This window comes from Myxocyprinus asiaticus, chromosome 2, assembly GCF_019703515.2.
Source record: "Myxocyprinus asiaticus isolate MX2 ecotype Aquarium Trade chromosome 2, UBuf_Myxa_2, whole genome shotgun sequence".
Lineage (NCBI taxonomy): Eukaryota > Metazoa > Chordata > Actinopteri > Cypriniformes > Catostomidae > Myxocyprinus > Myxocyprinus asiaticus.
In genome coordinates, this window is record NC_059345.1 from 51103270 (window position 1) to 51127351 (window position 24082).

The 24082-nt window shown below is 37.6% G+C and overlaps 1 protein-coding gene across 1 annotated transcript in view; it reads right to left on the reverse strand.

Moving 5' to 3' along the window:
- The window catches only part of LOC127452234 (very-long-chain 3-oxoacyl-CoA reductase-B), a 35080-nt gene that overhangs the window by 6168 nt on the left and 4830 nt on the right, over nt 1–24082 (reverse strand). Inside the window, exons 2-7 of the mRNA XM_051717586.1 lie at nt 8483–8529; nt 8000–8075; nt 4307–4414; nt 4063–4127; nt 3883–3927; nt 1667–1701 (exon numbers count right to left, since the gene is read on the reverse strand). Coding sequence (XP_051573546.1) covers nt 1667–1701; nt 3883–3927; nt 4063–4127; nt 4307–4414; nt 8000–8075; nt 8483–8529 — 376 coding nt within the window. The remainder of the gene's footprint in view (nt 1–1666; nt 1702–3882; nt 3928–4062; nt 4128–4306; nt 4415–7999; nt 8076–8482; nt 8530–24082) is intronic.

Genomic DNA, 24082 nt, shown 5'->3' on the forward strand with positions numbered 1-24082 from the left:
TGGATTCTTGCATGGCCCTGTTGCTATGGCAACCCATGCCCATGCCAGGGTACATACTGTTGCATTGTACTACTGCGCACCAGACTCTAGTGGCATAGAGGGGAGAAGCTAAACTGTCTGAACTCCAGATACTTTTAGTATGTCTTTTTTTTCTCTCTCACCAAATTAAGCAAATTCAAAACATTTACACTGGTGGCCAAAAGTTTGGAATAATGTACAGATTTTGCTCTTATGGAAAGAAACTGGTACTTTTATTCACCAAAGTGGCATTCAGATGATCACAATGTATAGTCAGGACATTAATAACGTGAAAAATTACAGTTTGAAAAATGTTCAGAACTTCTTAAACTACTTCAAAGAGTTCTCATCAAAAAATCCTCCATGTGCAGCAATGACAGCTTTGCAGATCCTTGACATTCTAGGTGTCAGTTTGTCCAGATACTCAGGTGACATTTCACCCCACGCTTCCTGTAGCACTTGCCATAGATGTGTCTTGTCGGGCACTTCTCACGCACCTTACAGTCTAGCTGATCCCACAAAAGCTCACTGGGGTTAAGATCCATAACACTCTTTTCCAATTATCTGTTGTCCAATGTCTGTGTTTCTTTGCCCACTCTAACCTTTTCTTTTTGTTTTTCTGTTTCAAAAGTGGCTTTTTCTTTGCAATTCTTCCCATAAGGCCTGCACCCCTGAGTCTTCTCTTTACTGTTGTACATGAAACTGGTGTTGTGCAGGTAGAATTCAATGAAGCTGTCAGCTGAGGACATGTGAGGCGTCTATTTCTCAAACTAGAGACTCTGATGTACTTATCCTCTTGTTTAGTTGTACATCTGGCCTTCCACATCTCTTTCTGTCCTTGTTAGAGCCAGTTGTCCTTTGTCTTTGAAGACTGTAGTGTACACCTTTGTATGAAATCTTCAGTTTTTTGGCTGAACAAGCATTGTGTAGCCTTCATTCCTCAAAACAATGATTGACTGGTGAGTTTCTAGAGAAAGCTGTTTCTTTTTTCCATTTTTGACCTAATATTGACCTTAAGACATGCCAGTCTATTGCATACTGTGACAACTCAAACAAACACAAAGACAATGTTAAGCTTCATTTAATGAACCAAATATCTTTCAGCTGTGTTTGATATAATGGCAAGTGATTTTCTAGTACCAAATTAACAATTTAGCATGATTACTCAAAGATAAGGTGTTGGAGTGATGGCTGCTGGAAATGGGGCCTGTCTAGATTTGACCAAAAATGACTTTTTTCAAATAGTGATGGTGCTGTTTTTTACATCAGTAATGTCCTGACTATACTTTGTGATCAGTTCAATGACACTTTGGTGAACTAAAGTACCAATTTCCTTACAAAACAGCAAAATCTGTACATTATTCCAAACCTTTGGCCGCCAGTGTACATTAACTGAGAAAAACATTCATTGTGAAATCTTCCCTAATCGCATACATCACTACATTTCTATTGTGCTTGTGTATTTTGGCTTGACACAGTCAGCCTCTGCAGCAAGAAATAATTAATTACTTATCATCAATATGAAGATATTTATGCTAGGATGACGAATCAAAAGAACAAAATATGTAAAAGTGGAACATTTGTTAATGATCACTAAAACAAATTTCAAGTGTGAACTGAATCAACAACTATCACATTCTAAACTTACCTATCTACCATCCTGGGCAATACCAGTCGTGTCATCTACAAAAACAGGTGATTTGGCAAGAGTGAGAACGTTTGTGTATAATTCAGATCTAAGGCACAACTCAAATACTTTTCAAGAATTAAAGACTTATCAAGAACATGGCATTTTGAAATGTAACATCCCAAAGATCTTTTCAATGATGTTACATATGCAAAACTATGTACACTGCAGACATTTAAAAACCTAGTCTATATCTATAAACCTTGTATTTTTGTACAGCACATTCTATTGCAGCAACAGAATAATATGCACAGGATCCAGAAGGTGGCAGCATAGACTTAAACTTCCAGGCTGTATAATATAGAAGTGCAGTGGCAGTAAGCTACACACAACTTCCTTATGTACACAGAAAGTGTTTACACTTGGGGCAAGTTGTCAAATGTATTTCATAGATTAGTCAAATTTGTTAAAGGGGTCATATATTGAGTGTGTTCATTGTACTTTGAAAACCTACTGTTATTATGAGAATTCAAAAATGCAAAATATTTTGGAAGCAAGGTGCAAAAACGGCTTGTTCTGAACATTCAAACACATCCACACATGACCACCCAAGTTTATACATCAACGCTTTGCAAAAAAGCTACTATTGAATGATTAGGCATTTACAGTGGTAAGAAAACCTTTAAGTGGTAAGTGAAACCTTTGTAATAAGCTGGTTTTCTGCATTAATTGGTCATAAAATATGATCTCATCTTCATCAAAGTCACAAGTATAGACAAACACAATGTGCTTAAGCTAACAACATGCAAACAATTATAATCTTTCATGTCTTTATTGAACATGTGCCATTAAACATTCAGAGTGCTGTGGAAAAAGCAAGCGAACTCCTAGGCTGAAGACGTCAACAAAAGCCAATTAGAGTCAGGAGTTGGCAAACCTGGCATCCAATTAATAAACAGATTAGAGGGTTAAAGCTACCTGACTTAAATACTCACAAAAATGTTTAGTTTGCTATTCACAAGAAGCATCTGCTGGCGTGGACCATGCCTCGCAAAAAAAAAAAGATCTCAGAATTGTTGCTTTGCATAAAGCTGGAAAGGTTTACAAAGTTATCTTGAAGAGCTTAGATATTCATCTGTCCACAGTTAGACAAATTGTCTATAAATGGAGATGATTTAGTACTGTGGCTAGTCTCCCTAGAAGTGGACGTCCAGCCAAGATGACTCAAAGGGCACACCGCAGAGTGCTCAGTGAGTTAAAAAGAACCCGAGAGTGACAGCTAAAGACTTGAAGGAATCGCTGGACCTGGTTAACATCTCTGTTCATGAGTCTACTATACAGAAAACTTTAAACAGGAATGGTGTACATGGCAGGACACCACGAAAGAAGCCGCTGCTTTCAAACAAAAACATTGCTGCGCACCTGAAGACCAAAGACCACCTTGACACTCCACAACGCTACTGGGAAAATGTTTCGTGGACTGATGAAACCAAGGTTGAATTGTTTGGGAAGAACACACAGCACTACGTATGCTGTAAAAAAGGGCAACGCATACCAACATGAAAATAGAGGTTGGTTGAGGTTATTGCTGCCAGTTATTAAATACAAAGGTTCACTTACTTTTTCCACAGCACTCTGAATGTTTAACGGGACATGTTCAATAAAGACATAAGATTATAATTTTTTTTGTGTGTTGTTAGCTTAAGCACATTGTGTTTACCTATACTTGTGACTTTGATGAAGATGGGATCACATTTTATGACCAATTAATGCAGAAACCCAGCTAATTCCAAAGGGTTCACATACTTTTTCTTGCCACTGTAAAATCCATTCTGGAACCAATAATGCAGACAAATCTTGTGAAGTGATGTACATCATTTCACATGATAAAAGGGCATTTAAAAAGAATTCATAAAGGCACTGGCAAAAAAGGCCCATTTAATTCGAAGGTTACAAATATATTCATGCTTAAACTAAAATTCCATGTACGAAGGATATATTTTTTAGACATTTTTGGCCTAAGGTGGTTCAAGATGAGTGTGTTAAGTGCCCATAGTCTGTATATATACACATCTGTATATAAATATACATGTACAGTATATAGTCCGTTTCATCTCTATATACATACACTGTATATTAAGTACACACAAAAACAATCACTCAACTGCATTCTGCTCTAAAAAGAAGATGAGGCTGGCTTTGTTTTGATTTGAGTAAAGAGCAGAAATGCCACTGACCTGACAGACTGATGTAACGTTGATGTTGATCATGTTGTTGATGAACTGCAATCACGAAAGTCAAGAGATTAAAAACCAAGAGATTTGAAAAAAAGACAATTGTGAAATGACACTACTATTTTTAAAATAGAGAGATCTGCATAGTGCATAGATCACAAAAACAACATTACACAAACTCACACTATCAACATTAGGAATGTTGAGGAAGAACTCTGGGTAAGAATAGGACACACCAACATTGTTAACTGCAGGTGAAAGAGACAACAACAAAAAATATATTTAAAAGGAAGTTCATTGAAAACATCAAAACAAAGGAATGAGGAAAAACACAGGTAACTTGTGAGCATTACTTTAGCAGTTCCTTCCACTTCCCCACAGCTGCAAAACACTGTCTTAAACACTTACAAATGCTAATATAGAGTACCTAAAACTCCTATTTCAAGGCCAGCCAATCCAGACTCAATGTTAGGGTAGATGTCCAAAGATCCAAAGTCCGCAGAAATGGTTTTGGTCTCTACATTATACTTGCTCTCTGGAAGAAAAGGAAAAGCCAACATTTAATAAATTGTGGAAATGTGGACACAATGTTGTGCACTTATGGATGGACACAATGAACACACCACAAATGTTACATACATACATACTGTTTGTAACAGACTTCAAAATACATGCTACCATCTCAAGAAATTATATGGATGAGGGAGGGGAGAGGGAAAAAAAAACAGCAAGAAAGATCTCTTTCTTGGTGAGAAATGGACAGAAAGAGCAGATAGGAAAAGAATGAACAGGGACACAGACAGAGAGAGAGAGAGATAGTCCATTCACTCACTCACTCTAGTAGACACTTTCCTGCTTCATTGAAAGAAATGAGCAAGAGCAGGTGTGCTGGTAAAGACATGATATAACTTGGCACATTGGAAATCATGAGGATTCTTAAAAGCCTACTGTTAAAGTTCACTGAGTAAATACTGTATAAAATAAAAGTTTGACTGTAATGTTTAATATAGGGCTGTCAATCGATTCAAACATTTAATCTAACTGATTACATTATACGTTGATTAATTAAATGACAAATAATTGTGAAACAACATTATTGTGGAAGATGACAAACGATGAACAGAAGTTGCCTTCAGCCCACATTCCAATCAGGTTTGTCAGTCTGTCCTGAGAAGAAATGTTCACACTTTCCTGTATTCCATCAGCAATCTTGCATTGTTTTTTTTTTTAATTGTTGGTCCATGTTGCCATGCATCAGACAGACATCTTTAGCTGTTGTTCCGCATTTCGCACCAAGAGCAGAGCATTTTTTAAAAACATACCTCAAAACCCCTGCATTCCATTTCCGCTTGCTGTTTTGAGCGCAACAACGCAAACTGTGTGAACGGCTACTAAGGCCCAAACTTACTGGAGTTCATATTCAAACATAATGTATGTGAGAATGTGAAAGTAGGTGCTTCTAGCTACGCAAGCTCGATCCTGTACATTGTTGCATTCCGAAATGTGGTCCGACTGCAATTCATTATACAACACAAGTACTTGTTGCATTCTCAGGGGCGCTACAGCATGCATTTGCTTCATCTTCAAGGTCCAGTTTTCTCTTTTAGGTCAACTACTGTCATGGCAGAGTAACAGCTTGCAAGTCGTATGTTTATAGCAAGCTACAGTAGCTATCTGAATAACAACACATCTAGTTTAATGGGACAGACATTTGAAGTTAACTATACCCCCCCCCTCGACTACTGAGGTTTGTTACTACCAGAGAGTGCATTATGCATGTTCAATGGGACCAACGCAATGTGTTGGCCAACCATTCGAGTCTACATTTGCGTACGCGTGCTTGCGTGAAGTATGTTTTCGGCCATGTTCTGTGCTGCCTGCTCTCGGTAAGTGTTGTTTGGCAGGTCAGGGAACTTAATATTTTCATATCAAGTACACCACCTATTTGAACTACACCACACATGTAAGCAGAGTCATATGTATAAAACACATTTGTCAAATGACTCCATAATATCCAATGAAAAAGGCTAGTGTTCAGTGGAGGTCACTGGGCTGATTCCCTCCATTCGCTGCTCTCTCACTCTCTCGCCATGACATCTCCAGGATCCACTTCCATCTGTGAAGTCGCACTCTGCTGCAGCAGCAAGGCAGCTCAATTGGCATAGTGCCTGCCTTTCAACACGGCTAAAAATACACCAGCTCATTAACATCCACATTCATTTAGCAGAGGGAGACACTTGCTTCCTCACGATCCTCTGTACACAAGCACACAATGCATATTTGCCAGCACATGGGTGCACACACGAGCATGCATGCTCTAAAACATGCCATCCTCCTTAGATCAGGAGTCAGCCAACCAAAAGACTAGAAAAAATGAATGGGGGGGTGGAGGGTGGTTGCATATCCAATTCAGCCACTGCTGCTCCATTCATTCAATTATGATTTAACAGCAGATCCTGCCTTTGCTTTTGTAGTGCCAGTGGTACAACACAGTACAATTACAGATTCTTTAGGGGCGGTATTTAAAAATGAGACTGATGAAATGTAAGCTCTCTTATTACAGCAATAATACATACATAAAAGCAATAGTCTTGATTTAACAATTTTGCATTTTTAAACAATGGGTAAAGTGAGCATAGAGTAGTGAAAGACTGATAAATATCAAGTAGGCCGATTTTGAGATGGCATTATTGGCACTGGCAAATAATTGTAAAAATTGATAAAAGTGGAGAAAAAAAAATGACAGTTCATAAATAAATAGGACTGTAAACATTTGGTGTTTTACTTTATTCAACCCCCAAAGTCAATCATTTGTGGAGCATCCTTTATCCTTAATAACATCAAATAAATGTTTCAGGTAAGTGTTCTCAGGCTTCGGACACCTCTCTATTAGAATTTTTACACATTTCTCATGAGCAAAAGCTTCCAGCTCATTGACATTCTTTAGTTTCTGTGCTGCTACTGCTTCCTTGAAATCCCAACAAATGTTTGCAATGGGATTTTAATGATGGACTGAAAGGGCCATTTAAGGACATTCCACGACCTATCCCTGAACCAGATTTTGGACAACTTGGATGTATCCTTGGTGTTACTGTCTTGCTGTAAAATCCAGTGATCATGAACTTCAATTTACACACTGAAGGCATCACATTTTTCATGCCAAAATGGCCTGATACCTGAAAGAATCCATGGTGTCAGTCACATAGTCAGGATAGCCGTTTCCTGCAGCCGCAAAACACCCCCATAACAGGACTGACCCACCTCCATGCTTGACTGTGGGGATGGTGTTGTTCTTGTCATCTTACTCCAGACGTACTGCTGACCCATGGGTCTAAAACTCATTTTCAGTTTAGTGTCATACATCTATAAAACCTTCTTCCAGGACTCCACAGGTCTTTCCTAATTACCTCTTGAATATTCAAGTCAACATTTCCCTTGAAGTTTTGCTTTCTTCCACACCCCAAGAAGGTTGCTGTTGTACCATATTAAAAAAATTTATGAATGGTGCTGCCAGCTTTGTCTATTGGAAATTGAAGTGCCTTGGAAATGTACTTTTAGCCATGACCTTTCTTGTGTAATGAGACAGCTTATATTTAATTGCATTTTTTGCATAGAAATGCATTTTTTGCTTACAACGCTAAACTTAAATTTTAAAACTTAAATAAGTGCCATTGCAGATTCATGACTTAATTTTGTTTTAAAATAATTTTGTAGCCTTCCATATTTAAGAAACAGCTACATGCAATAGGGGTTGTATAATTATGACATGGCTGTATTTTTTAAAAATCCTGCTATAAAGAAACATTAGGTTATATATTCACACTACGACTTTGAATGTGTCACTCAACTGATATAGAAGTTTAAAAATTCTGGGTCATCAGAAAAGCTTACCTTTGTAAATCCTTACTGTCTTGGGGGGGTTGAAAAATTTCGATTGCATATATATATATATATTTTTTTTTTTTTGTAACAGTTTCATTTCAGCACTTTTTTTTTTTTTAACATCACATTTGCTGTAATTCAATTGTGTTATGTATATGTTGGTATAATATCGGCCACTGAAAAACCCATAACCGTCTGTCTAGTATAGAGAGCATTGAAGGTGGAAGCAGACACCTACCGATAGCTTTAGACACTTCATCCAGCTTTTCTTGAGTACGGCTGATGAGAACAATAGCAAAACCTTGTCGAGCAAGCTGCGCAGAATCAGAAAAAAAAACAAAAAAACACAACATTGAAACTGAATTCACAAGATCAGATCATACAGTAAACTATCCTTTACACTCCAAGAATCCTTTCTATCAGTATTACTATGCAAAAGACAGAATCTGTGTGTATTCAAAAGTATTATTTCATTATCAGATCTATTGTTTTGAGCATAATAACTCAAAATAGTGAATAATCATCACTATTAATAATGGCCATTAAACAGTAGAAATGAGAAACTGTAGGGTGGTAAATGCTTGCCAGTTTGACATTTGTATGAGGCAACCCTCTGAGAGCGGAGTCCTCCCTGAACTCTTACCGAGAACTCTAGTTTGATGACTCATTGTGATTTCCGTGAAGAGAGGGGAAAAAAAACATAAAACCTGAGGAATCTTACCTCCTCCGCATAGGCTTTTCCGATTCCATCGGTGGCCCCAGTCACAACTACAGGGTAAAAAAACAAAACAAGTCAGGTGGAGGGGAGAACGTGAATTATAACACACTGAGTGCATAAAAACACATTACCTCGATAATTAAGCAATAAGGTACAAGAAGCTGTGCAATACTGTCAAAGTTAAAGGTGCACTCAGTAATTTTTTCCACATTAAAAAAGTTTTACTCCTAAAGAAATGAACAGTAATTTTGAAATATAAATTCATGAACACTCACATGAGATGAAGACTCCAGTCATAACAGTAACCTTATAAAATCTGTTTTATTCCACATGGAGAGGGTCCGCACATGGGGGCTGCCATGATTGAATCACATGACCAGCAGGATACTACTCGCTTAATCTCAGTAACCGGCCTGTTATTGGACTCTTTCGCTCATATATTAAATTATGGCTGACTGCGAATATTGAATTTTTACAATGGCATCTGTAACTGAAAACTATTGATTTTGAATGAAGCTGCATCCACAGCACTAGGTGTCACTGTAAGTCCAAAATGACAAAAAAAAAAAAAAAAAAAAGTTACTGAATGCACCTTTAAAGGTTATTGTTAGGCATGATGTTCAGATGAAATCCTGCAACCCGTTTAGCCATAACTATTGTCACAATATAGCATGGCCTCAAATACTTTTACCTTTGCACTGCGAAATTCCGCAAACAAAATATAGACATCACAATGGGAATCTGCACGATCGTGAATTTCGCGCGATGGAATTCCGATGGCGAAGAATTTCCCCTCGCGACTTTCACGTGGAGTTGGTGAAAGTCTGGTGACCTTTAAGAGGTGAATTCGCCACGTTGGCCAATAGGAAGTTGCTTAGTTTGGCAGTGACCTCATTGTGGGTGGTGTTTAGTACACAGCTACACTGAATATTCAAAATGGACAAGGATATAATTTTAGTGGCGAGTTTCTTTATATATAAAGTGCAACATTATAAAGATGCTACTTTCCAATTTGTTTTTAGCTGGTTGCAAATTTTCTTTGCATTGAGCCACTTTGGTATTTAGGTCCTCTATTGGTCAAATGTCTTTTTGTCATACAAATTAAGTAGTCAGAGTTCACCAAACTTGGAAGACGAAACGTAGTATTTGCTTACATTCTGCTCAACCACATTTGCATGCATATGAATCGAAGTGCGTGCATCTAGTGTGCGAAGTCTAGTGTGACCACCCCTTAATGTGTTTTAACAGTGACAGCATGTGCAATAAACTTTGTGAAAGTGCTTAAATCTAAAACACAAGAGATCACCTTTGTGTGAAAACAGATGACGCACACTGCAGCAGCCTTAAATTTCTCATTCACAACTACACTATCCCTCACTAATTAAAAGTAAACTTGTAAAACAAAATTCAAATGAATAAACAAGGACTGGAACTCTTAAGCCTTTTAAACATAGCTGTCTCTTGTGTTTGTTGGACAGACAGCATGTTCCAATGTCGCTCTCTCAGTTGTCCTGGCTTCACCTAGACAACACACGGTTCACACGGTTTACCTCTCTGTAAAAATAACTCAGTGAAGCAAAAATTAAACAGTTAGTAGCTGCTTCACATTTATAGAAAAAGCTTGAAATCATGTTCTCTCTCTCTCTCTCTCGACTGAGCATCAAGGACATGGGAGGCACATCTCCACCCTTGAACCTGGCATCTTTGGTGTCAGAGATGCCAGCACTGATTAAAGATTTACACGGGGAGCCTGGATACACTGACTGGAGTAACAAGAGTGTTGAGAGGGAGGGGAGGGGTGGATGACGAACAATAAGACAGCGCAAGGGAGGGGCGAATGAGGACTGATCCTGGGGGCAGTTAAAAATAGAAAGGGAAGAGTGAAAGGCAAGTAGCTAAAAGAGAGTACAGTTGGGAGGGGGTGGCACACAGTTAGAGGCAAGGGAACCATTTTCCCAGTTATTTTTAAGCACATTTACAATACATTACTCCACATGAGCGGAGGAAACAACACTGGGGACACGTAACGCTTCGAGCGTGTATTATTAGGTGAGGACAGAGAGTGAAATTTTATATGAATGCTGCTGTACGGCTATTGCCTCCATCTCATAACTCACACCCCGGGCAATGTCCTCAACACATGCTGAAAATGTGAATGAATGAGATTCCTATTCAGAAAAGTGGTGAAAGCTCTGCTTCATATCAATGTCACATCAAAATCACTACATTCCAGACATCCAAAGCAAGGAAATAGCATCCATTAACATTCACGTCCAGTCTGCAGGAAGACGGATTATAGTATATTATTTTTCACATTGACAATTAGGAGTAATGCAATGTCAAAAAAAAAAAAACATTTAAACAAAATACACACTTGTGACCTTTACACAAAAGTCAACAAATTAGCAATATCATTAGGGGTTCAAGCACGAAGTGCTGATTTTTGTTATTATTTTTCTACCCTAAAACTGATCGTGCAGACCAAACCGTAAGGCCTAAAGACATGAAACTTTGGGGAATAGTAGTACCCCGGTGGACAGTGTTGGGTAAGTTACTCTAAAAAAAAAAAAGTAATTAATTACTAACTACTAATTACATCTACAGTGTAATTAGATTACGGTACTAATTACTCAACCTCAACCAGATGAAAAATACAAGGATAGACATGAAACTGTTCTTTTAATTCTTTCAAATAAATCATATAAAATCAAATAAATTATTCATGAACTGGCCAAAGAATTTAAGGGGGCAGCGTTAAATTAGAAAACATACATTTTACATTAGACGTTAAATTTCTAATTTAAAATCTCTGTTGTTTTATATAGAATTGTTCTATAGTCTATACAGTATTCAACGCAATTACATCAGAAGTAACTGTAATTAAATTACTGAAAAATTAAGAGTAATCCCTTACTTTCCTTTTTTCAATGAAAAAGTAATTTAATTACAGTAATTAATTACTTAATGCATTACACCCAACACTGCCGGTGGACTAGCCATATGCATGGAATCCACCTGTTTGGCCAGTAGGTGGCGCTATAGTGAACAAAACAAAAAGAGAAAAAAAACAAAACAAAAAACAACACATTTTGGGTCATAACTTTTGAACTAAGTAGTGCCTGACCGATTTATCAGTTGGCCGATATTAGCCTTTCACGGATATATCGTATTGCCGTATATGTTTACCGATATGCACAGATATGAAAACTTTTTTCAGAACATATAATGCAGAAAACAATGCTTTAGAATTGGTGTCATAATGTAGTTTGTCCAGCAGAGCTGAACTGATGGCGGTTCTGCAGACAGGGCGGAGTTGAGCGGTGTCATCACGGTAAGTTGTTAACTAGTTTGTGAAATACACATTGGAAAGTTAATAAACAATGACCCCATCATTTTCCCTTTTCAATATAACTAATATAACATTAACCTTGACCCTGACAACCATGTCACTCATGTCTGTTTGCTGTTAGCCAGCTATAGTTTGTCAGTGCAGTCAGTAATGTAGCAGATTGAAAGGCAAACATCAGAGCATCTTTTTGCAGCTCAGCAGACAACGGTGCGGTGGTGGATTGTGTGTGGTGAGACGCAATGCTGGAAAGTAAATAAAATCCATCCTTTACTCTCCATGACAATGAGCTTATAGCTAACTATCTAACCACGTAGCTACTTTCATTGCTTGTCAGCTGAGTGGAAGCATGTATTCACAAAACTCTTTTGTTCAGGATTCACAGTTTGGTACCCCCTTCACCTGAACAATTCCAGTCACTGCATTTTTAAAATGTAATATTTAAAAGTCTGGTTTTCCACTGTTGAAAGTTTCCCCTGAACTTGTATAGCAGAATACGGTGTAACACCACTGCCGCTGTTTATCTTGACTCGGCAGTATTAATATAGTCAGCATTTGACTGATTCTAAACAAACTGTACTGATGTTTATTTAGCTATTTATTTTTATTTTTATTTATTCTTTATGTAAACAGTCAGCATTTGACTGATACTAAACAGTACTGATGTTTATTAAGCTATTTATTTTATTTGTATTTATTCTTTATTTTAATGGTCAGCATTTGACTGATACTAAACAGTACTGATGTTTATTTAGCTATTTATTGTATTTTTATTTATTCTTTATTTTAATGGTCAGCATTTGACTGATACTAAACAGTACTGATGTTTATTTAGCTATTTATTTTTATTTATTCTTTATTTTAATGGTCAGCAACTGACTGATACTAAACATACAGTACTGATGTTTATTTAGCTATTTATTGTATTTTTATTTATTCTTTATTTTCTCAGTGTTCATTTCTAGAATTTGTTGACAATGTATAATAATAATAAAATATTATTTGATAAAAATATTTAAGAAAGCAGCCTTCTGAGTACCTATGCATTGTCATATCGGTGCACAGACCACATAGAAAAGGTCTGTTTTCATTCCAGCTCAATAATTAACTATATCGGCCACCATATCAGTAATCTGTGAATTTTCCCCATCTAAAATTGGTATCGGTCTCAAATCCCATAGCAGTCGGGCTCTAACCGTAAAGGCTAGAAACAACATTTTTCCCTGTAATTCCTTGGAATATGAAAATTCTTAAAACTCACATTTTAGCTCCGCCCACTAATTTTCCCGCTATTTTGGAGTGTTTGCAAAATAAAATTGTCAAACTAGTCCTAAGCGATTCATCCAATCGGAACAAACCTGTGCAGAAAGATTCTCTGGAGTCCCAATATTAATAATTATCAAAAAAGGTTTGAACATTCAATTCATCGTAGCAAAGGTACGCCAAAACGTACGTAGCGTGCGTGTCCATTTTACGAAAACAGTTATACCTCTTGAACGGAATGAGATATTATCACCAAATGTGGTACACTTATGTATGGGGTCATACATAAAATTTGAAGAAAAAAAATGGCCACAGGGAGGCGCTATTACACATATGGGTAAATCGCTGAATATTATGCGGTGTGTCACACACTCACAAGTTAGACATATCATTTCTGAACAAATTTGCCTCAAGGACCATTGGTGTGAATCTAATCGTTTGATAAATATTTGAGATCATTTAAAAAAAACCTACTTTTGCGAACTAGCCCTAGGTGTTTTAGGAGACATCAACAAAATCTGTTCAGAATGAATCTTTGGACAGCCTTTATCAATAATTATCAAAAAAGTTGAACTTTTTATTTGGCATGGCTATCAGAGGGTAATTTCAAAATATAGGTGTGGCCTAGATTACGCAAAAGCCTATTAATCCTAAACAAATAGTCAGATTTTCATTAAATTTAGTAGGCATAGGTGATATATCATTTTGAAGAGGCATGCACAATTTGGTGGAGATCGGACACAAGGTGGCTCTGTAACAGTTATGAATGTTTGCGATATCAAGTTTTACATACATGTGAATGGTTGTGTATTTTGCAATGTTTTACACAGACATACGTTATTCATATCACATGATATTTCTCCTTATTCTGAACAACTTTGCCTCAAGAGCCATTGTTGGGGTCATATAAATTGTTCTTTAAATATTTGAGATTATTTTAAAAAACTAGTTTTGCAAATTAGTCCAAGGTTTTTCACCCGACATCAACAAAACCTGTACAGGAAGATTCTGTGGACAGTCTAGATCAATAACTCCTAAAAAAAAAAAAAAAAAAAAAAAAAAAAGTTACTTTTTTTTAAATTTTATTTTGCCTGGCTATTACAAGGTAATTTATAAATATGGGTGTGGCCTCGTTCACCAAAAAGTCTAAGTACTAAACTAAATTTTCATTAAATAAAGAATACATATGCAAAGCGTGATTCCGAAGAAGCATGCAAAATTTTGTGGAGATCGGACAACAGGTGGTGATATAACTGTCAGAAATGTTATATATACTATATTTCTATGGTAATTTACCTGGTATTGCTGAAAATTATATTGCTTTATCTCATTTTAATAGTAGTTTTAATATGCTTCTCATCAGGCGAAATGCTCCTCCGGTGCCATTCTCAATGAATTTTTAAAGAGAACCGAACTTTCAACCATCTACATGGGAGATGAAGTTCATGTGGAGTGCGCACATATTGCAAGCTGCAGCACTAAAAACAGCAGTGCATCATGAGCCTTGCGTGTGCGGTATGTGTCAACAGGCCAAAGCTCATTCACTGAAGCACGCTGAACATGCAGACTAATGACCTTATTCAGCCAAATGGCTTTTTACAGTTGTGAAGGGCAACATCTCTTTGGCAACAAATCTACTTCATCCGTGCATTCTCCATTATGGTCTACCGGTCAGGTATTTCGTTGTCCGGGCAAATACATTAATTATTGTGGGTTGTTGCAGGTTTAATGTTGGTGTTTTATTACCTTTCATCCCAGGACCCAGTTTAGCAGCTTCGGAAGGGTAATAACTTTGAATGTGTGTGAATAAATTCGTTTTGTTCCCTCCTAGGGCTGGGCGATATGCAAGAAATATGTTCACGATATTTTTATATAAAAAAAAATAAATAAATAAATAAATAAATACATACATACAACTAAATCACAAGATCCAATTACAGTGAATATTCTTGCTTTAGTGATTTTGCATTGAAAATTAAATTCATTTATTTAAAATATGAAAAACTTAAACCAAAAGACATTTCTAAATCCAAATTGCTTTTCAAACGAAATGAAAAAGCAATTAAAATAACGAAGTGGTCAAAAAAAAAAAATTATATATTATTATATAAAACCACCTTTCCATTTACCGTCACGCAAGTATCCGTCTATGACAACAAGCGGAAAATTATTAATACAAATTAAGATCTAAAAACAATTATAAATGTAAACATACTAATTATAATAAATCACTGAAATATAAATCATGGTTCGAGGTGAACATGTTTTTATATTATCTTATGCTTTATTCACAAATGTATAGGCTATATATAAATGACCCTGCAGAGTTGCGCTCACAACGAACTACTCTGTGGAAATAAAGTGAACTGAACTCCTGAGCTACTTGCAGGATTCTCATAGACAATACTATTCTTGCAAAAAAAAAATTCAGAAAGAGTGAGAACCCTTTACATACGCGTGTTCGAAGAGACTGCAGGCCTCCAAACAAACAGCGCATCAAACATGCGCATAGATGGCTTTTCTGTCATCTGCTCTTAAAAATGTAATAAAGTGTGTTTCTTCAAGCACGTCAGAGTGTCTAACAGCATTTCTTATGTCATTCCGAATCGGAGACGTCTTTCAGTTACCCACCATGCACATTATATTCGCTACCTGCAATTAAACGTCTTCCGTCAGTGCGCGTACTTTGCTGCCTGTGTAATTTGATACGTTGTTAAAGAACATCTGGCTTTTTTAATGCGTTATTTAGGTTCATTTATCATGGGTCGTAAACTCTTCATTAGGCAACTATTCTTTATTTAAGGCTATTCTATTCATTAGGCTATTGTATTGATATTGGAAGTTCCATTCATAATGTTTCCCCCTTTTACCCGGTAAAAAATTTCACACCAGTGTTGTCCCTTGTACTGAGTAAAACCGGTAACACCGTGGCAACCCTATCACACACACTGTACTTTTTTCACAATACAAGCACTTACATGTTATATGGGAATTTGGTTTTATTTTTAGGTTCCACCATTTCATCATTTTAAAATGTGTAGTTTAAATGAAATGTCAAAAAGTGAGCTCATAATATTTATGCATGCAATTTCATGACATTAAGGAAAAAAATACATTTGTAATTTTAAAATTAATCTGTCACCCTAATTTTTTTTAAATGCTTAAATGTGATTTAAGTGGTTGAAAATGAAATACAAAATAAAGCATACATTTTCACATACTTGATATCAATGTGCATGTATGTATATAGTGACAATGTCCCTACCTTGTCCCTGTTTGAGACTCACCTAAACTATAATGCGATGGGTGAATGACACGAGAAGATGGCCAGAGGTGAAGTACAGAGATATTTTTAATTACTTTGTGCTCATGAAACTCCAAGAGATAATACAGAGGCATATCAGTACATCCACAGCGTGAAGGCAGGATCTTTTATAAATGAAGCACTCGTTTTAAAATCTCCCCCCTCTACTTCCAGTTATTATGACATCCCCTGAACACTTTAAAATACCCATGATGAACCTTTGGCAAGTATGCAACCTGTAAATCGACTTCGCCTGCCAATTACACTTTGACATCAACACCATCGTTATCTATATAACAACCGCTATAGTAGTTTGATTAATATTAAGGATACACTAGACAGCGGCAGATCTATTAGGATACATTTAAACGTGCAAGTCGTACATTTTGATATAAACCAGCTTTCCCCCCAATGTTTATGTTCACTTTAAACATAACTCTGTTTTTACATGAACACCTCACCAAGACGGGCATTTTGGTGGAAATTTAAAATGTATTTGACCGTTTAGGCGCAAGCGTTCTCGAAGCACACAAATAAGTAAAGCGCGCCACACACACACAAACCGCCTGTCAGTCAAACAGCGTGCAGCTTTTTTGCTGCTCATCTGATCTTTTAAATCAAAACCATCTCCAAATAATTGAACCATTGTTTTTCTTTTTACTAACCAGGTCTTCTTCGGCAGTGTGAACCAGCGCTGTGTCTCCCTCCATTTTGCAGGAGAACTTGTGAACGAGTGGGGACGGGTTGCGCGGAGAGTGTGAGAGAGGAGAGATGCAAACACGGCACGGCTTTACGGAAGAAAGGGTTATGTATAAACGGTATTGTCTCATCTTATATCTCGTTTGACAATATATCGATAGACCTTAAAAAGTCGATATACTGCCCAGCCCTAGTGCATCCCTTAAAAAAAACAACTTAAAAATCACAATGTATCGCACTACTAATACATAACGAGAATCACAATACATAATGCATCACAACCAGGTATATAAATGACACTGTGGCAAAAAACATCCAATCCCATTACAGCATTTCACTGAGGGTGCCAAAAAAAGACTTTATCTTATAAAAGTTCCCAACATGTTGTGGGTTACTTTCTAAAATTTTGGCACAACATTTAACTGAAACATACAATTAATCTACATTCAATTATCTGAGTGGAAACATTCATAGATTGATGGTAAACCTGAACATCACCTAAATTCCTGGCAAAGAGGTACAGTATTTGGGTCAGTGTAATTCAAGAGCCGTGAAGCAAAGTTATTTGTAAATTATATTGCCAAACATTGAACCACCCAATCATTTATCACACCAACTGTACACTAGCCATATTCAGCATCCTCAATTTACTAGCACCTTCTCTCTCATACAACAAAACCAACTGAGTGAAGCAGAAAAAAAAGTATTAACTAAAACCAAAAGGTTTTATGATCTGGAGAAGCATATGCGACTATTGCAAATAATGTATGCACAATTGGTGACAATTGGGAAACACCCTTTGTACATTTTTTGTAAGTAACTAGGAGGCTATCAGAAGCATGAAAAAAGGCGTTTTTCTTCTACCTTCTCAAGATACATATTAACATTTTAAATGCTGGAGTCTGGTCAACTGAGAAATGAGCTTATAAGAGTGAAGACGCCCCCTCACAGCGCACACTGACGCTGCTTGCGCTGCCGCTAAATATTCTGAGAGCTAAAAAAAGAACAGCAGATTAAAAATACCAGGCAGGTACTGCAGCCTCGTCTGGAACAGCTGCAGCACTTGAATACAAACGAGCCTCAGCTTCCCCTGGCATCACATGCACTGCACCTCCTCCTCCTCCTCCTCCTCCTCTCTGGGCTCACAGGCCAGGCTGTACATGCAATCACGCATCAACACAGAGCCCCATGCATCTGATGCAGCATTTACTGCAGCTGTATGTCACACACTGCTGAGCTGTTTAGTGAATGAATAAAGGACAACTTGCAAGGATGAAAATATGACAATAGGGGGTAACACAGTGTCCGCACAGCTCACTGCATAGAGATCTCTGTTGATTGTAATCAGTGTTCTTATTAGTGCGTCGTATCGGTTGCTCTTGGTGTAGACAGGGTGTTATAACCCTGCTATATATACGTATATATATATATATATATAAATGATCTAGGTCCATTTTATTTTCAGAGGGGTGTAACAGGTAAGCATACCCTTGTCTGGCAGTCTCCACCAACACAAGTCTCTCTCTGAAAAACAAAAGTGCCATCCCTTACTGCCCTTGGATGTTCCCATGTTTGCAGTGTTATGCAATGGCACACCAATCTCCATCCGCAGACCGGGATCCTCCCTCCTCATTGGATGCCGCAGTAGAGGATTCAAAGTGTCTCCTGGGCCCCCACTCCCAGAAACATGCTTCTTTAAATAGCATGGGGTGCCACGTGCCTCTCTCGACGGCTTTATTCACTTCACATCAGCAGCACTGTTATAAAGGACGGTTTTAAAATTGGCTGCTCTAAAAATAGAGCTAGATGCATTTATTTTTCCCTGAGGCAAGATATTTTCAGAAAGGGGGAGAGAACTATGTGAATGTCTTCTGTGATCAAGTGTGCAGTACAGTAACGTTACAGCAATTCATAAATATTCATTAATGAAGGATTCATAACAATTTTTCAAAAAGGGAAAGTCTTATATTTGGGAGTACAAAAGGAATGTATGCCCGAATCACATTGAAATACCGCATATATAATATTACATCTTTGTGATGAAGCGTATATGTTTCGTGCGCACGTTCCAGTAGTTTTGACTCAATTTCTGAGTAAATGACAAACCAGCGTATCACGCGAATTCCTTGGAATAAGGATGGTAATTATGGATCACTGAAATCTAAAGCTGCCATAAGCTGTATAATGCTATAAAACTTCATGGTCATGCATAATTAACAACTGACTGACAAATAAAGTATCTAGTATAGACATAATCTAGGTCTGTGCTTATTAATTAATTATAAACAAATTGTAAGAATAAAGAAGTTCAAAAACACCAGGGGATGAGAAACAGTGGACACAAGAGGAAGCACTGTGCACATTGTTCCATGTGAACATGACTTTACACTAGAACAAAAAAATATTCTGTCCGTATATTCCAACATTACTTTCGTTCTTATTAATGGTCGACCGATAAATCGGCATTAGCCGATATAACGGCATCAGCCGATACATTTTCCTGTTTGGCCGATTTGCTTCTTGAGGGCGCCGAGAATCGCCTGCTTGCATGTGAAGTGACCGAGACATGTAAACAACCAGTCACAGTTAATTTTGTTGTTACGTGCCATCGTGTTACTACAATAATAGACCGGTGTGCAACGCAGTCTCATTTAAACGGTCTGCATATCAGAGCCGTGGCAGACGCATTTAAGCTCATATTGTTAGTGCTCGCCCGTTTCATTCTCCATCTCTCTCCTCAACAGTTCCCTGTAACATTTAACTGTCTTGTCTAATGATAAAAAGGCAATTATCAATAAAACGAATTTCATATTTTCCGTCTGTTAATATGCTCATATCTCGTTGACAGACATAACAGACGTAATACGCAAACCTCACAACTTGAGCAGATACTGCATCCTGTGGAACGCTCATAAAAATCTTCCTCTGAAGCACATATTCTAACGGTCTGTCCTTAACAGTTCCCTGACACCTTTCTAATGATAAAAAGGCACAAAATCAATAAAACTTGTATTATATACCGTTGGCAAATATGCAGATATCCCGTTTAAACAGATGTAATTCACAAACCTCACGAAAATCCAGCATTTTCTTCCCGTTGAACGCTCATCTAATATCTTCCGCTGAAGCGCGTATTATATCAGCTAGAATCAAAACTTCAGGATCAGGTTAAAAAGTTCCTCTGATTCATAAATCATGACGACAATCCAAGCAGGCGATCCAGGCTGTTTAAACTGTCAGGAGATTGCTGCTCGTGCTGGATCCGCACGAGCGCATGAGTGTAACCAAAGTCTTTCTAGCAAGTCAGTCCACTGTCAGCCATGTTTGGAATGCTCTCAGGAGGCTATTTGCAGTCATGACAGTGCAGCTCCTTATCTACTTAAATGGGGAAAGACCGGAATCTCCAAAATGGTTGATCAAGATTATGATCAAAGAACATATTTCAAATCAGCAGTAAAATTTGACAACACTGGTATCACAAATTGTGCTTCTGTACCTCAGGTTACACACACATAAAAAAAAAAAAAAAATAAAAAAATTTCCCAGCTTTTATAGCTGCACGTTCTCGAGTTGATTGACAGGCGATGTCTGTATTTAAAAGGTGATTGGCTCTTTTACCTGTAAAGTGGGACTTCCTATTAGGGCTGGGCGACATATCGAATATTAACGACATAATTGAGATAATTTAGCTGATGATGTAAAATACACCAATATCGTCAATATCACAATGATTTTAATGTGCTTTCTTTCGGCCATTAAGTTTCATAAAGAGCACATCAGCAGAATAATTTCACGATCCTTCAGGGCTTCACAATTAAACAAAAAACATCAAAATGGCAAGTTGGTCATTTGTGATTATTAATCCACAAAAGGCTGTGATTTAAAGACAGATAAACATGGTCTGTGTGTAATTCAGAACAAACCAGTGATGCGCTGATCTGTGTGCACGCACATGGCAGCGCTCTCAGATCAGTTCACGTGCATTGTGAAATCAAAGTAATGCAGGTTCAAGCATTCGCACAATTCCAAACATTATTAACAGTTACAAGTTATTTTACAAATCTACAAATGTGGCACAGAATAACAGAAAAGGAAGAGATTTTAACGTTTCAGGAATTGCGGAACATTGTAAACTGTCAAACACAATGTTCCTGTGTCGAAATAAAAGCTGCACTTTCGGTGTCAAAATAAAAGCCCCCAGGTGAAGATGAGGTAAACAGGACAGAAATATATTACTCTTGTATAACGCAAATCTAATAATCAGAATAATAATGATAATTCAGCATTATATTACACTATCAACCTGATGTGTCCCAGTAATAATTTTGTATTATGCAATGATCAACTGGGGTTTAAAAAAATAAGTCAGTGAAGTAGCTGTGCACAGTAAAAACATTTGAAGGTAAATAATGCTTTTTATTAAGCTACTATGTATCACTGTGTATGAAATATAAATATAAAGTGCATATTGATGAAAATAATTGAATTTCATTCTCCCTTTTTAATGTGTTTCTTTAATGAAAAACGAATTATTCGATTTTTATTTTATGTCTTTAAAATATTTAATCTACTTGGCTACAATGGCTGTTTGGATGAAATGATGGATTCTCTGATAAAGCAAACAAAAAAAAAAATTAGAGTTGGGGTACTCGAGTTTGGACTCGCACTTCTGCGGCAGCTGCTACGAGACACACATGGACGCATCAGGGATTCAGGTTTCCCGCAAATTAACTAGAAAACCATGTCTGTGTTAAATGGCCCTAAAATTAGCAGTGGGCTTTTCCGGTGTTTTTGGATGTAGCATTTGCAGTCAAATCATGAGACGTAACTTCTCAGCGAGTGCTAATTACTACTGTGTTGGCTCATTTGTATGTACTGTATTTTCCCATATCAGTCGGCAGATAAAGAAAAAAAAGTTTCAGAAAGAAATCTCAGTATAGACTATTATTTCTTTAAATAGGGATAATTTTTAATAAAACTAAATTAAATTGACAAATTGAAATAAAAACTAAATTAAAATTTGAAACAAAATAACCCTGTGTATCAGTATAAGGACGGGCAAGGAGGAGACGGGAACTGGCTGAACAGTCAATGTAAAATGTAATGATATAAATGAACTTAAACAACATAAAACAAAAACGAACAGACACGCATGCAGCGCGGCCGCATGTGACTCTCTCTCAAACTGGCGCCTCCAGTTTGTCTTTATCCCCCTCCCGGCTGACTAGCCTGATTCAGGGCCGGCCGTGTGTCCTCACGGCCTGGCCCCACCTTGCCCTCCTCGTCACACTCCTCCATCGCCGACTCAGGCCAGGGAAACCCCTGGAGGGGGGGTGTTGCCCTTCCAGCCATGCCTGCCGGCTGGTCTTCCCCACCTTTCTGGAGCCCTGGGAGAGACGAGGGGAGGGAAAAGGGAGAGGGAAAGAGCGAGGAGGAGCGACAGAGAGAGAGAGAAAAACTCGCCCGGTCCTCAACCGCGGGAGGCAGCGAGACCTCCGGCCCCTGGCGGACGGAACTGCTCCTCCCCTTCTTCGGCGGATGGCAGTGGTTCCTCCGGCTCTCGGCGGCGACCCCCTCCGTCCCCAGGCAGACGGCCGCGGCTGCTCTATTGCACATCCCTCCTCCCTCCCGTGTTACGGCACCACTGTAACAGTATAAGGATGGGCGAGGAGGCGGCGGGTACCGGCTGAACAGTCAACATAAATTTAATAGTAAACATAAACCAACATAAAAGATAAGGACACACACATAACGCAGCCGCATGCATCTCTCTCTCGCTCAAACTGGCGCCTCCGGCTCGTCTTTACCCTCCTCCCGGCTGATCAGCCCGATTCAGGGCCAGCCGTGTGTCCTCACGGCCCCGCCCTCCTCATCACACCTTGGTTGTAATGACTAACGCAGCTTTCACTTTCTTTAGTCTATGTCTGAGTGGAGGGGAAAAAACTACAAATAATTGAAAATGTCAACAGAGTACAAGAAGAAGTGTTTTGAAGAACAGTTTTGTCTTCATACACCTAAAGCATATGCTTTCATTCTGAAACCACTCTGAAGTTTGTTCAGCAGGATACTAATCATAATATATTATATATATATGAAAGTCAACAGAGGTGTTTTTGTTGCATTTATATTGACAAACTGTTTTTCTTAGTTGTGAAGTTTAAAATAAGCTTAAAATATTGATGCTGAGTTTACGGTTACAATTTTAATTCAGATTCATGAACAGATTCATTCGGACTTGACTCGGACTCGGCCTGTTATGGACTCGGTCTTGAGTCTGACTCGGCCCTTTTTGGACTTGGTCTCAACTCGGACTCAACTGTTTAAAGACTCGGACTCTACTAAGGTGGACTCAAACCCAACACAAAAAACAAAACAAAACAAAAAAACAACTTTTGAGCCTTTTTAGAGCAAATACATAATTATCGAGATATATCAACTATCGTCAATAGGATGAAAAATATAGAGATATAATTTAAGACACATCTCCCAGCCCTACTTCCTATCTACATCTGTTGATCGTTGGCTGCAGTTGGGCGTTCTAATTTCTCCCATTAATTATAACAGAAGTGGTCCGTCTCTGCTAAATAATCTCTGGTACATCTTCAAGATAAATGCGCTTCACATGTGCTATAAGTAAATGTCTTATTCACTATGCACTGTGTGTACAATTGGTTTGATTCAGTATTTTTTTGAATAAATGTATTGCTAACGTGGACATTCATGTGCAAATAAATTTCAAAAATTTGATGACTAAAAAGAAATCTCTACATTTAAAAAACAATATTTTTTAGATTCTTTTTTACAAAGTTAAAGTTTTGTGTGAAATTGAGAAAATATAGAGCTAAATGAGGGTTTTTTTTTAACACTTTTAGGTTTATGTTATTTACTATATTAAATTGTGTGATATAACGGCATTATATCGGCCTATCGGCCACCCTGCTCTCCGGATATCGGCCATTAAAAAAAAAAAACACTAGTTCTTAAGTTATAT